The sequence below is a fragment of the Channa argus genome, chromosome 2 (assembly GCF_033026475.1).
Source record: "Channa argus isolate prfri chromosome 2, Channa argus male v1.0, whole genome shotgun sequence".
NCBI lineage: Eukaryota > Metazoa > Chordata > Actinopteri > Anabantiformes > Channidae > Channa > Channa argus.
The window spans coordinates 17501718-17517198 of NC_090198.1; the positions used below are offsets into that span (position 1 = coordinate 17501718).

General features: G+C 37.3%; 1 protein-coding gene across 1 annotated transcript; it reads right to left on the minus strand.

Annotated features, from left to right (window-relative positions):
• Positions 1–2265: 2265 nt before the first annotated feature.
• On the minus strand, positions 2266–8837 carry grpr (gastrin-releasing peptide receptor). Its single transcript, XM_067493208.1, has 4 exons — positions 8264–8837; positions 4692–5043; positions 4086–4199; positions 2266–3864 (listed from the first exon to the last, which is right to left on the minus strand). Exons 1-4 carry the CDS (start codon positions 8632–8634, stop codon positions 3583–3585), a joined length of 1119 nt encoding a protein of 372 aa, XP_067349309.1. The 5' UTR covers positions 8635–8837; the 3' UTR covers positions 2266–3582.
• Between the last annotated feature and the right edge of the window lie 6644 nt (positions 8838–15481).

The window sequence follows — 15481 nt, forward strand, 5'->3', positions numbered from 1 at the left end:
CATTTAAAATGGTTTTGTGTATGTTAGAATAAAATATTATTTGAACTCTCTTCTAAGTTATACAGTGATAAACCTTGCTTAACTAATGACGGAAGTTACAAAGAGTTTTGTCTCCCCCTTGCTGCACTGTTTGTGTACTATTTTACTGGGATTGATGACATAATGAACTTCAATTCATTTAAGCAAAATGTCATCTATTAAAAGAGATAAAAAAGAATGTCCAAAAACATTTTGACATTTTGCCAGAAGGAACTAGGAATCTAACAATCTACAGAGGGGTTTATGAATGGCTGTTCAACCAACTGCGCCACAGTTTTCCCCAAAAATTAATTTTGATAAACACATCAACAGTTGATAAACACATCAAGTGTTTATTATTTTTTTTATAGTAAATGAAGAATAATACTGTTCGGAGTTGCTTGTTTTATTATTTGGATAGTGTCACTTTGTATAGGAAGAACAGTCAAACTCCACATAGCACGACCACAGCTTGCAGGCGGATTTAATCCAGGGACCTACAGTAACTAGCTGTGAGGCAGCACCACTAATCCTTCTCTCACTGTGCCTCAACATCAGCCCAGCTCCATCAAAAGCCAACAAGATTTGCCCACCAGCACTTCTCTGAAGCTCACTACAATAATTATTATGCTATGACTTGCTTGATTATTAAAGAAACAAAAGTTTAAAAAACACCTTAATATGGTTTACCAAAGTTGTTATGTCCAGGACTGTGTCTTTGAAGTAAAATCCAGTCTGTGTCTGATGTGTGTCACCACTGCAGCCGAAAGGAAGACTCAGTGTTGTTGGACTGTGTTTTTTCAGTTATCTAAAGGACCTAAGGGAGAGTGGCAGACAAGCGTCATTGGGTTCTCTTTAAAGTCTCAAATAAAAATAGCCACGGCTCGCAAGTTTTGCTGTCAGGAGCAACTGCATATTAAATCGCATGAAACTGCTGTGTAATTTTACCCTATTGCAGCACATTGGATGAAAAGAAAATTATGATTCATGGTGAAATGGGTTTTCAGTGTGTCAGAAAACACATTACAGCAAATTTAAAAGCCAGAAAACACACACACAAAACTCAGTGAAAGCATTTCATACCTTCTTTCCCAACCAATAGCTACAAACCCATTAAGGTCAGCAGTTGACAATTTTTTAAGTCATGTAATGTGATGATAAACTAATTATATGGCAACCACTTTATTTTGTTTACTTTGTATTATTTAAAGTCTGTTACTCGTGGTTCCTTATTCAGGGGTCTGGTGGGTCAGTGGTAGACCATAGGGCTGGGATGTAGAAGGCAGTGGGTTTGAAGGGACAAGTCGTTGACTTATGTTTTGTTATTCAACAACTTTTTCTTCTCTTATACTGTAACTTCCTCTGCAGCATTTAATGCTCTTATGGTGTAATAATGTAAAATATATATATATTGAATGTTGTAAAGAAAGAGATTCATTTGGTTGTTGTGCTCTTTCAAAACGATTACAGATGCTGTAAGTGATACATTTCCCCTGAGGTGACACTGACATCAACTGTGGAATAAACATGATGACATTTCCTCAGATGTGCTTTAATAGTTCTGACATTTTGTATTTGGTTACTTCCTCTAATACGTAAGCAAAACAAGGATACCAACAACATCTGGATCGATTCGCTGCTCAGTGAACAGGTACAGCGCCTGCACACAACACTGCCCTTTAGAATGAAAGCGTGAGGGCTTCAGAAGGGCCGGGAAGTGTTTCTGTTTTTAATTTCACTCCTCCCACTGGAGCACTTCTGAGTGATCCCAAGGGCCTGGTGATATTTAAATTAGTGAGATGCTCATTAGGGGAAAAGCTTTCCAATAAATTTTAACATAAATGATGACTAACGTCAATTCTGGATTCATATCTGTCAATAATGGTTAAACCCATCTCTTTATATACAGAGAGGGTAATAAGGATGTCTGAAACTATTAAATCAATTAGTCAACATAGCTAATAAAGTTATAATGTTTCAGTTATTTTATTTAGGGTACGGAATTTAATTTGAAATGAAACAAGAAAAAAGATGTGAATATGCAGTGAACTACTTGAAATGATGATATTTATCTGTCTTAGTTCAGCATATATGCTCTTGCCTCAAATCTTACTTGCTCCTGCAGGATTACGACAACTTCAAGTGTAACAAAAAAAAAAATAACTTCAAGTGTAACAAATATTTTGTATATTTTCAATTAATCAGACCTGTCTGTATCAGCATTTTATGAAAGAAATTTCAGACAAATGTGGCAAATAATTTTTATTAGTCTGCGTTCCTGCTAATACCTTACATTACAAAGATAATAACTAATCCTTATTTACATCCCAGCCTTTCCTCAGAGGGAGTCTGACTATAAAGATGACATGTTAAGTAGACGGTTGAGACCATGCAGGACAGAAATTTGGCAAGGTGCTCACACCACAATTAAACAAACACTACCCATGCTGGGTATGGTCCTATCCCTCTGTGAAACACCAAATTAGGAGATTGCAGTGTGGTATGGTGACACAGCGATGCCAAAAATATGTGATGTATACACAGTCAACAGAACTCAAACTAGTACGCAGACACACATGAAGACCTATATTAAAGAATAAAATGTAGAAACTACTTTATTACACAGACTGATTGCCACACGGCTTTTATAGATTTTTTATAACGTTGTTTTGGTGTGACAGAAAGATGCAAAATGTAAGCTAAATACCAACATTTTAAATCACGTCAATTAATTAAAAGCATAAATACATACTGAATAATCTAATACTAATACTAATACTACTTTCAAATACAAGCTTTTACATTCATTTTCACACTGTGTACAACTGAGACACAGTGTGACCAAATGACAACAACCTCTGGGTTACATGTACACCTAAAGTTTCACAGTTATTATTTAGGAATATCATTTCTTTAATCTTTCAAAATATTTTACTTTATTTAAGGTGAAGAAACAGAAACACAACTCTATAAACTATATAAACTCAGCCTCAGAGTTGGCATGGAAACCTACAGAGACACTCCACTAATTTTACACATGAAGTTCAGTTGATGTCATAAGGAGCCAGTAAAAACAGTTTGTCTCTTCTCTGGCTCTAGAGAAGCTTAGCAATGTGAGAAACGACAACATTTAAAGCAAACTCTAAAACAAACTGACAAACTGTGTGGAGATGTAAAGACACGAGATTTGTAAAGCACCAAAAGGATTTCAAACAGACTCTATCAAGTTACATGATGGAAATGGTAAAACTCTACTGATTTGCTAAGGTCGTGTAATGCTACACGGATTACTTTTTAGCAATGTAATGAGAAAACATTAATTAACATATCTGGTTCTAATACAATACTGAAAATTTGCAAACAGTATATTCTGATACTTTAGTGTTGCCTTCACATTCATACATAGGATATAGGATCTAATCTGATGGTCTTTAATTGAGTGTTTAAACCCCAGTTATCTCAGCACAAGGACAATGATTTGAGTGTATTACTTGCATGATATCTTTGCATACTAACACCGTTGATGTGGAGTTAGAAGAAATGTGTGGAAAGCACATACAAGCTCTACACAAAATCCTCCTGACATACTTGTCTGCCATTGATTATGCTCAGGCTCGCCATGGAGTGATGTGTGCTGCGGACAGAGGTAACATGTGTGTTGTAATGTGTCAGGCTGTGTGAGGAGTGTTTGACGATCATGTGACAGCAACAGCACAGCTGCTGGTTGAACTGTTTCTTGAAGGTTTTGCTCAGCAGATAAAGGGCAAAAGGGTTGAGGCAGGAGTTGGTGAAGGCCAGAATACGAGCGAGAACGCTGCACACAAAATGAACCAGTGAGGTGTCCACCTGGCAGAGGAACAGACGTGTTGATTTGTTGATTTATTATTTGGATGCAAACAATACAATTCAATCATTTGTACGTGTATGAAGAGATACAAACCGAGTCAGACTTTTTAAATAGTATTTGGCCAGATATTCTATTTTTAACTTGACCCTTCAATGTTAAACATCTATAAAATGACTAGTCAATAAGTACTTTATTTAGATATGCAGTTCTTTAGGTTTACCTGGGAGTAGTGATAGGAGCGGTATAAGTAGATGATGTGACTGGGAAGCCAGCACACTGCAAAGAGTCCAACAAACACCAGCACTGTTTTGGCCAGGCGCTTCCTTGATTCAACCTGTGCATGACAGAAAAAAAAAAAGACAAACTAGAAATGGTAAATGAAAGAGATTAGAAAAACATTTTCATACATTTTAAATGAAGTTGGGCACCATTAACCTAAAAATGAATGGCTTGTTATTATATCAGTGAATGTCGTGCTAAAGAACAAATCTCTGGGACAGTCTTACCTGGTGATAATGGACGTGGGGAAGTAAACTTAAAAAAAGGTTTCAGTTTGTGAATGTGGTGCTAAAATGTGCCAATAAAAAAAATTTAGGATTTTGTGTCTGAAATGCTATTCTTTAGTGTGATTATCGATGTGAAGAAAAATGTAGACAACCAAAAAATTAATTTAAAAATACAACATATTCCATTAATTCATTTCAGAAACTTTCTTTTTTTCTCAGGTATGCAATGTGTGGTGAGGAGTGCTCAAGAACTCAGTTGATCATCTGTCATCAGTGCATCAGTGCCACACTGATGCACTGATGACCCTTTTAATACTGGCCTGTCGTCTTGCATGCACATTTCCCTCCACAGGAAGATCTGAGGAGCTCCTCAACAGGCTCCGGGCAATGAAGGTGTAGTATATGGATATGACCAGCAGGGGAATTAAGTAATAAATGATGAAGGAGGCCATGGAGTGGATCATAGGGTGCAGCCCCCCAGCATTGGGGTAGGGGGCGCAGGTGATGAAACTCTCATTAGTGGAGGTGACGTTGAATGTGTGGAGGTCAGAGAAGATGGCCTCAGGGATTGCCAAGACCAAGGAGAAGAGCCAGATGAGCGCTGCCCGCAGAAGGATGCTGGTAGTGCTGATGGATGCTGGGTTGTCCAAGGGTTTCACAATGGCTCTGTATCTGATAGAAGTTTGAAAAAGGATTTATCCAGAAGTAAACATCAACCTGGTAGCCTTATGAATATTTAAAGATGTAATAATGAATACAGTTTTAAAGGCAATCAGTTACTTCTGTCTTTGTCCTCCTTTTCTACACAGTATTTCATCACATTTCTGTTAACTATACAACTTTGCACTTTAGTCTGATGACTACAAAACATCTGATAAAAAATTTGGTTTGAAAAACCTGCTGAGTTCAAGGAGAAATTGTAAGAGCTTTACTGAATTGATATCATTAAAAAACCTTAACACATGTAATTGAGCTCCCAGCAGTAAAGGAACAGAATTTAGCCACTTAGCCTTTTCTGTAAGAGCTACGAAAACATGGAATTTGTTTGGAAGAAATATCAGGCAAAGCCCCACCTAGGTACACTTTAACCTGCGACTGAAGAGGTGGTTAACGACAAATCAAAAATTAGATCATTAAGTATTCTTACTTTATCGTTTGAATTCATAGCACATAGCACTCCCAAATTCTATGGCTGATTTAACACTTTATATGTGCAGTATTGGTGTTTCTATTATAATTATGATTAAAGTATCTTTAAGTTAATGTATTATCTCCACATATTTTATGAGGGGTGTTTATATCCGTTAGTTTTATTCTTTTTACATGTGACTTTTTTACCGCAGGTTAAATTTGGTTTTGTAGCTATCTCTGGAGCATTCTAGGACTGTCAATTGTCCCTGTCAGCTAAACTTATTAAAAAGTCAAGTCACATTGGGCCAAATCAGTGTGCCCAACTGCAATAACACCCACAGTCTTCGGAGCTCCAGCGCTCCCATCAAAATCTCAGATTGAAAACGTTGTGTATTGTGAAACCAGGTTTTCAGTGGATTTAAATGTTTTACTTATAACTTTAATAACAGTTTGAGGAATAATAAACATTATAAGGGAAAATGCTTATCAATGTTTATTTAAAGGAAGTTTACTTGGAGACAGCAGGTCGACAAAAAGGTTTAATGTTCTGCAGACAGCAAATATCCATATTTCATGAATCCATTTTTTTAACTCCAAACCATAGTAATACTGATAGATATAAAAAAGATAAGCCCCCCTTAATATTAACACAACTTTGCCACCAACTTGGTATCTTGGCAACACAGCTGAATCCATAGGAACCACTGGGTCACTTCAGCTCTTTCTCATTTATAATTGTTATGGGCGTATATAGAAAGACAGAAAAGTGCACACAGATTTTAACATCCGCAAAAGTGCCCACAGAGGGCCAAAACTTTACTGTTAAATATAATGACGATGTGGGTCCAGGTTTGTTTGGTGGCGAGGATCCATTACTCTTTCCAGACATTTCACGTCTGAGGCATTTCTCTCTTCTCCCACATATTGACAATCTTCTTGCTGCTGCAGCATGCAATTAAAATGATGGATTATCAATAATACACAAAGACATATGTCCAGCTGAGTATTGGTAAACTGTGAAGCAGCCGTGATGATTGGCTCATAAAAGCAACATTTTACTGACTACTAATTACATATAATGTGTTCTCCAGTATGGAATCAAAATTACTGATCACTGAAGTCACTCACACTGCATGCAGCTAAAAAGCTTAACCTCTGAGTCCTATTACAAAATGTGATTTGTATCTAAAACCGCATCCTCATGCATCACTGTTATACCTATCATTTTAAACCGTGGTTTATAAACAAGCTCATGCCCTTTTTTGCAAAGACAGTCCCATAATGGTAAGTTTTAGTTGGAGTTTTTCATGGCTTGAATGTTCAAGAATTTGATCCTGGCTCAACATTGCAAAAACAGCAACATAAGGAAATACTGACTTCTTTAATAAAAACGCTAAAGGTAAAGGTCTTTGTGTACAAAAGCTTCAAGGTGTTATGTAGAGTAACTAAGCTCAGGATGAAGCTCTTGAGAAAAAAAAATTCCCAATTTAAATCTCTGTTCATGCTTTTTCAGTGGATTTAGCGACTACAACAACAACACATTTTGAAATTGGTTGCTGCTCCCATTCACGCATTTCATGAAGTTCTCCTACATGGTAACAGGGGCTTTGTTTATACAACTGTTTACATACTAGTATACATTTATACTTGTTTGATTAAAAAAGATCATATGTGTGACATCACTTTAGACCATGATTTTAGCAGTAGCTCCATGAATATAAGTGAATTAAATAATTTAAAGACTCACAAAAAGTATTTCTCAAAATATTTAACTTTGTACTGCATCTGCTGTGAAAACCACATTCACAGTATTACAAGGATTTGTTTTGCACATGCTTGTTTCAACAAGATTGGCAAGTGATACGTTTAAGAACAAGTTCAGAAGTGTTGTCACTAAATGACTCACATCATCTTCACATAGTGACTTCCCATGTTAATAATACTGTATTAATGTAAACGGAAAGAGGCAGCCTCTGTTCAGACAGAGCTTACGTGAATAATATCGCCAATTCGTTCAGGACACAGACTCACGGCATTTGGTAATTTGAGAGCAAACATTTAACTGTTAATATGTTTTTGAATGTTACATTATGGGCAATGTGGTCGTGACTCACGTTGAATTGAGGACTAATCAATTTGAATTAAACACTATTATTGATCATACAGAGCTTGATGAGAAGTCTGCATTAAAAACGTTTTCGTTTCCCAAGACTATTCTCTTATTACATCCTGCTCTGGAGGAGAGAGTAAAATAACAGAGGTACAAGATGGGAGATAATAAAAAGAAAAAGTGAAAAACATATGCAAAGTTCACTCATGCGTCCTCATTTTCCTGAAAGGAATTATTGTCTGTTTGCATAGAGAGGTGTCAGTTTTAAGCGGACACTTACTGTGATATTTATACTCACAAAAACTTCTGAAACGTGTTTTTAAGCGCACACCATCATTGTATGTATAATATTTCACTGATCAAGCTTCCTCTGAATACTCGAAAAGACTGTTGACTGTTGACCAGACTGTGATGCTTCTTTGTTCCGTGTTTGTGTAGAAAATTATTTTATTTACCGTTTGAATCCCGCTTATCTGTCGTGTGTACCACTCTGGATCTCTGGGGTTATATTTTTGCTTCTCTTGATGATGATAAATCGCGATAAAACAACAACAGGCTTCCACACCTATCTCACTATAGTGACAAAACACCAAATTGACTTTTTGATAACGCACCTGTTGTTTGTCGTAGCAGGAAAACATTGTAGCCTACCTGTCCGCAGAGAGGGCGGTGAGAGTGAACACAGACACCCCAACCGAGGTTAGCTGAATGAAGGGGATGACTTTGCAGCCCACTCTTCCGAACAGCCACTCCTCTGACAGGTAGCGGCTGGCATCCACCGGAGCGCAGGTCACCAGCAGTAAAACGTCTCCAAGTGCCAGACTCGACATAAACAGATTCGGCACATTGCGGATGGACTTGACAGAGCAAAACGTTATGATGAGCGTAATGTTACCGATAAGCCCCAACAGGCTGATTACACCGTAAACTGCAGCGATGGCCACGCCGGTGTACCACATCGTCCGTGCCGAGATTTGGGCAGCAGTGACGCTGCCCGACGCGTTTGGATAGACATGCTCCATCTCCCCAGCTGTTAAACCCACGGAGTACTGGCTGACATTTAATGCCTTTAAATGAAGGGTTAAAGTCCGGGAAACTAGTGTGTGCTTGGTTTTGAGAGAAGGCAAAACAGGTGACAGTTGTCAACTCTTGTGAGCATGCCCTTCACCGTGGCTGCCTCCCAGTGCGCCCAGTGGTTCCCAACACGCCACTAACGCAGTTCAGGCAACATGTGTGTGTCTAATTCACGTCTGTATGTCTGCCTGGAACAATAATCTGTTCTTAAGATGAAATTAGTTTTTCTCTGCCATAGAAATCCAAGCTTCACATGCTAATACTGTACATCAACGTATATGACTCCAGTACAACAATCCAGTTTAAATAAAACTGGATTTTTTTTCTTTACTTGTTCGTGTGTTGTCTGTGTGCGTTTGTGTGTGTGAGAGAGCAAAGTGCAGGAATGCAAATTTGCAGCGTGAGCGAATGCAAACTGACACATCAGGTATAGCATCCAAGAGTCTGTGTCTTGCAGATGAGGCCAAGAAACAGAAAACTTTCCTGTGACGGGAGGTTTGATACTCACTGTGCTCAGCCTCTTGCTGGACGAAAGTTTTTAGGAGTTTGAGTGAGACATTAACGAATTGCCTGTAGAAATTACAGTAATTACCTGGCAAAAAAGTTGCCAACAAAGTCTTGTAAAATTTGCACTTAATTACTGTTAAAAGAATTACTGTATACAATAGCAACATATCGTTTTCTTAAAGAAAAACAATAATTAATTGTAGTTTGCAACTTTATATTGTATCAGCAGCTTTTACAATGCATATTCAAAATGTTGCAAATAACACCTTAGTGCAAAAGTAATCAAAAATATTGCAAAACAAAACTTTTATTATAAGTCAATAGTTTAAGTAGCTTTAAGAACATGAGATGAAAGAGTCCTTCCTACAGTATACAACTTATGCTCAAAGATATGTTGTTTTCTTCTTATGCACTTTCCCACTTCCTATGCTGACCCAATGCCATCTTGGAGCCCCTGGTTGCATTTGTCCCAATGAAATATCTGAAAATCACAAAATTACATAAAGTTAGTGAGAAAACTGATCACAGCTATTCTACATGATATCTAAATCCATATGGTTATAGAAGACAAACTAATCATTTGCTCTTACAAAATGAAAATTGGGCTGTCCAAGCTGAAGCAGGAAGAAGCTCTGTAATACAGTGACTAATACAATGGAAATGTGGGGTTCTTAACAGTTAGAGGGATAATTTGAAATTCTTGTCTCAAGATTGTATGAGTTACCAACCAAAATGTATGTAGTTTTATCAACCTGAACTCTGGTTGGAGATTTCTCAACCAGCCCCAGGTTGGATGGACAACAGCAGCATCAAACAATTGCACCAACCTAAAATATTGTTGTCAAGGTTTAAATGTCCCTCAGCAGTTCACCATATTTGCTGCGGCTGCTAAATTTCATGTAGACATATTGGAAATTCTCTAACAAAATTACTTCTTTAAAACTGGTCTAAGTCTCATTAATATCCTGATGAACACCCCCACCCATGTATAAATGTTAGTGCAAACCTTATACAAATGTTAATACAAGTTTCAGGCCAATTCAATTCAATTCTTTTAGCTAGTCAATTCACCTTATAGGTCAGATTGGCCTGTGTTTCTGCAAAACTACTTGCGAAAGGTCTGCCATTTCATTGTAATACATTGTATTATCTCCACTTCAGGATCATTAACCATGCTTTACGAGGGTATAGTGTAGCGAACCACAAACCTTATGACTGATATAACTTGTGACAGAGATATAAGGAAAAACATAACTGTGTTATTTTAACTGAGTCAAATACAATTAAGTTTAGAACACACCTCCTTCCGAAACCTAATAGCAGTGCATTTATTCTGCCGATCTGCTAATGACTCAAGTGATTTTGCAGTAATCATGGCATGTTCCCAAATAATGGAAACAGCATGAGATACAACACTTCTCTCTTCTGAAGAGAAAGACAAAGACTGTAGTCTTGACTTCTTTGACTCTTTTTTCTACCGAACAACATTTAAAGAAATCAGTGAGTCTTCCAAAGTGTGTATCAAGTGAACTACGGCATAATTGAGCTTTTCTTGCTTTTAAGAACAAGCTATCATTCTTCCATTCTTCTATTTGTATAGTTTTAATACTTAAAATTCAGTGTTTCTTTTCTGACAAAAGTCTACACAGCATTTGAAGTATCTTGTTTGTGCTATTTCCTTTCATCTGTTCTCTCAGAGTTAGAGAGCTGTCATTAGTTCTTATTCTGGTAGGGAAAAACATGTTTTCAAATGAAATGAACTGAATTGTTACAGCAATGTGTCTATGTGTCTATTGGAAAAGAGTAAAAATGTACATGCCAAGCCATACTTTTGTAGTCAGTGTGTACTATTGCAGCTCCACCTTCTAAAAAGTGCATTAAAGAATAAATGTGTGATGAAAAGTGTCACGTTTCTTTTCTATTTTGTTTGCAGAATGTTTTCTTAAACCTGCGGTGTGTGTTTACTAGAGTGGATCAACACAAATTCCTAAGAACTGACAAAAATGTGTTAGGGAGGGGGTGAAATTTATTGCAAAGAAACACAAAAGAATTCCATAAAAAATGACAGAATGATCACAAGGACTCAATGGATAGGAACTGCAGGTCTCTTTGGTCACATTATAATTTTCAGCAGTAGGCTAAATTTGTTTGAGGAACCTCAGAGTTATTACATGTTATGAACGTGTGTGTATTAGAGACAGATTTAACTCAAAACTTAAAACTTCAACCTCATGGTGGTGCTAGAGGAAAATTAAATGTTAAAAGTATTGGGCTTTATACTCTGGGAACCATAAATGTTTGCACAGACTTTTGTGTCAATCCAACAAGTATAGTTAAGGATCTTTTACTCATTACCAAAGTCATCAGGCTTCATGAATATATGTGCAAAAATGTCATGGCAATTCATCCAGTAGTTGCTGGGATATTTTGATTGAACCCAAAGTTTCTGACCAACTAACTAACCTGCTATGTTGTGAATAAATTTCAGCATGTGATAATCATGACTTATATTCCCTAAATGATGTTTGTACTTAGACTGTTACAACAGAATGTGGAGAATCTATGTTCACTTCCAATTCAGTCATTTGAAACTGTGACCTCTTTGGTGCAGAAGCGGTGGAGATGCATTAAACAGAGAATCTGTCATGTCTTGCTTCTGTGAGGGTGATAAAATGGTGGTGTTATCACAGACTGACATATCGAATTTACCTGATCTCCTGCTGGCTCCACATCCTGCAAGTACCCAGGGGGGGACCTGCTCAAAGCGATGTCTCTACTGACCCTTGGCTGCCTCAGGATAATGGAACTTTACAAGTACCAGAGATGAAAGGGGCTAACAGGCCTTCACTTGACATTTGAGTAGAGAAGTGATCCATGAAAGACCCTGTTCCAGGCGATATTGGGAAGCCCTCCTTTAAGACAGACATCACAGATACAGACACAGAAACAATGAAAACCAGAAATCCAGCAGAGTTCAATATGCACAGAGAATGAACATCTAAAATCCTTGTCTTTTTCTGTGGTTTTGTCAAGAGCTGCTTGGGCAACTTTACGAGCTTAATGTGAGGTAGCAAATGAAAGGTGTCGTGTGGTCCAGAGTCATTGTATGATCGCAGGATAAGTCTGCCAGGAACACAAAATATTAAATTGGGTATAGTATTAGGCAGGTAAGAAGGAGTGGATTAGAAACAATAAAAGACACCTGGAGTGAGACGGCGACCTGTGGAAAGTACAAATACATATATTCTTGACATACTATAAATAGAACAACCAGTAATGTTCACTCAATGGCCACTTTATTAGGTACACCTGTACAATCTAATGCAATCTAATACAGCAGCACTGCCATGAATTCTACTTTTACAATGTTATACAATCTCAGTTTTTAAGTTGAAACTGGTGATATTTCTTCTCTTTGTTTATTTTTGAGGTCATAGTGGATGGTGGAGTTGTCCTGGAGTGCATTATAGGAAGAGGTGGTTCTAAAGCTAAAGGGGGCCAAAACTTTAGGACCACCTCTTCTCATAATGCATTATAAGGAATCATTTGTACAGGAAATATTACTGACGAAGCAAAAAATGACATATATTAAACAAAACCTATTGCCTACTTTGCACAACTCACTTGTCTGCACATCTTAATTCAGTGAACCCCTCCACTATACAAAATGCAACATTCAACGGCTTCTTTCACATAAGTCAACTATCATTCACATAATACCTGCACAGAAATCCAGTCTTATCTGATTACAGGCTGTTTCTGACCGCATTTTTACAAGGCTGAACCTTGTACACCTTGTGTTTTTCAGACCAAAAAATATTTTACCGCATCCTTGCTCAGGGAACCAAAGTACTGTAACAGTTTAATCTGAACAAACTTTATCCTCACATGTAAATACAAAAATAAACAATTATTTTATCTCATTTAATTTCTCTTTAACATTGTGTTAGAGTCATCCTGCCTACTCTTTGCATCAGTCTCCTAACTGCACTTATCTGTGGTGGTTAGGTGTATACATTAGAGTATATCTGCTGAAACAGTATACAGTTCACATATAGTATACAGCTGAGACTTCCTCAAGATGCATTGATGTTTTTTTTTTACCATAGTCATCCCCTAACCTTAAATGTTTATTGTTTATTATTGTAACCATGACTATAACCTCTATTCAGAGAGTTAACACATACCACAATGTTGCTGTAATTGTATCACATTTTGATCTAACCCTTTGGCTAACCTGACAAAGAAATTTACATGTAATCATAATTTAATATGGTCTCATATAATTTTGAGATTCTGTTGGACAAAGCACATGTGCTACTAATAATGTAACAATTTGCTCTGTTCCATTTAAGTATCCTATTGAGTGATAGCAGCATGACAGGGATTCAGCTTGCTTAAGTGGAGCAGTGAAGTTCGACTATTGTCCAATTTCATCATTTACATCTGTTATTTTCCTGTTACCTGTCAACATACTTACCTACAGTTTACAGTTTCAGAGGTTCTTTACACGATTGCATACTGATACTCCCCGGCATGGATGTAAAAACAACAGCAACAAATGGTCTGCACTTATATAGCACTTTTCTACCTATTGGCACTCAAAGCGCTTTACACTGCTTCTTATTCACCAATTCACACTCACAATCACACACACAAACTCATACACCGGTGGGGGAGCTGCTATGCAGCTGGCAAACGCTCACCGGGAGCAACTAAGTTGGGGTTCAGTGTCTTGCTCAAGGACACTTCAACATGTGACCGGAGGAGCCAGAGATTGAACCAACAACTGTGAGATTGGTGGACAACAACTCTACCTTCCTACACCACAGTCAAATACCTGATAGTAGATTGTATACAATTGTCTAAGTATACACAAAAGATGTCATCTTATTACTTGATGTTGTCACCAACTTGGTGAGAACTCTTAAGTAAAACCTTTACCTGTTCTAACATTTTTGCCTGTGGTTCCAGATGTTCGGTTCAGGACACGAATTCACAGCTAATGTACAACAGCTACAGATTTTCCATAAATGTTAGGAACCTTTTCATGGATAGAGGGAGTACATAAGCCACAAAAACAAGAAAACAAACAACTATGATGCCTTAGTGTGTGATTCTTCTCTCATCTTTGATTAGAGGAGTTATTCAGTTGTCCTGGTATGTAACCAAGATTTTAAAAAAAATGTAATTAAGTCATCTTGTTAACTAAAGTTCAGTGACAGAACCACACCACTAATGACGTGTCAACTATTTTCTCAATCCCACTTCCCTCTCTCTTATCCATTCATCCATCTTCTCCCTTCATTAAAGCCTTCAAACTCACATTGTTATGTGGTCCTTGCTAGTGAATTAACTCTTGTTTCTACACAGACTACGAGTCCTCGTATACACAGAGATATAAATTTATATTTCCCAAAATGTCAAACTCTTCCTTCAACATTTACATTAATGATGTTATTTTGCTTTCTTTTCTTTTCAATTCTTCAATTCTTTTAGAATTGTGTTATATCTAAAAATTCATTCAGTTTTTTAAGTTGGATATGTGTTAGATAGTCTGACAGCTTTGGGTATTTCACCATCCACACAAAGGTGGTACAAGATGTTAGCACTACAATTTAAGTAAGTTATGTTTGTGTTTGGTAATTAAAAATCTAATGTTTTAATCTCTAATCACATAGATGATAATATAGTCATGCATTGCATTGTTGTGTGTCTATTTCTAGTTTGTAGGATGTACAAATTTTAGTTCCATTGTGAGGAGGCAGAAGCTCACATCTTGATGATTTGTTTGGTTTATGGATTTATTATTAAAATAGATTAGGTTATAAAGCTTGGGCATTAACTTGTGTTTAGGATGACAATTATGTTAATGCAGTTCCTCACAACTAAGACCAACCTGCGTGCAAAGCCTGTTTGCCTGTAGGCAATAACCCTTGTCAAACCAGTCTGACCAGACAAAATTCGTCTGTTGTTCAATAGGTACACATCAGTTTTCCTTACAATACAACACTTTGTCAAGTGTTGTTTTTTTTAAGTTATTTGTCTCCATTCTCCCTTTCCGATAAATTTAATTGACAAAGATAATCATGTTGTAGCTGCTGACAGCATAAGCCCTAGACCATGAGGAGTGCATGAGCCTGTGTGTTCAGAAAAGTGGAGTATGAGTAGACAAGCAGAAACACGTCGGTCCGAGCATCAAGAATGCACACACCCGAACTGCGGAAGCTGTGGTGATTGGCGGAGAGCACTGTCAGTCATCCGTAATCAACGGGCGCGCCCAACGAG

Excerpts from the sequence above, each read along its gene's own strand:
- grpr (XM_067493208.1), bottom strand. The coding sequence starts at position 8,634 with ATGGAGCATGTCTATCCAAACGCGTCGGGCAGCGTCACTGCTGCCCAA. Across the intron at positions 5,044-8,263 it reads ACCGCCCTCTCTGCGGACAG|ATACAGAGCCATTGTGAAAC; the intron begins GTAGGCTACAAT and ends AACTTCTATCAG. Across the intron at positions 4,200-4,691 it reads ATGTGCATGCAAGACGACAG|GTTGAATCAAGGAAGCGCCT; the intron begins GCCAGTATTAAA and ends TGTCATGCACAG.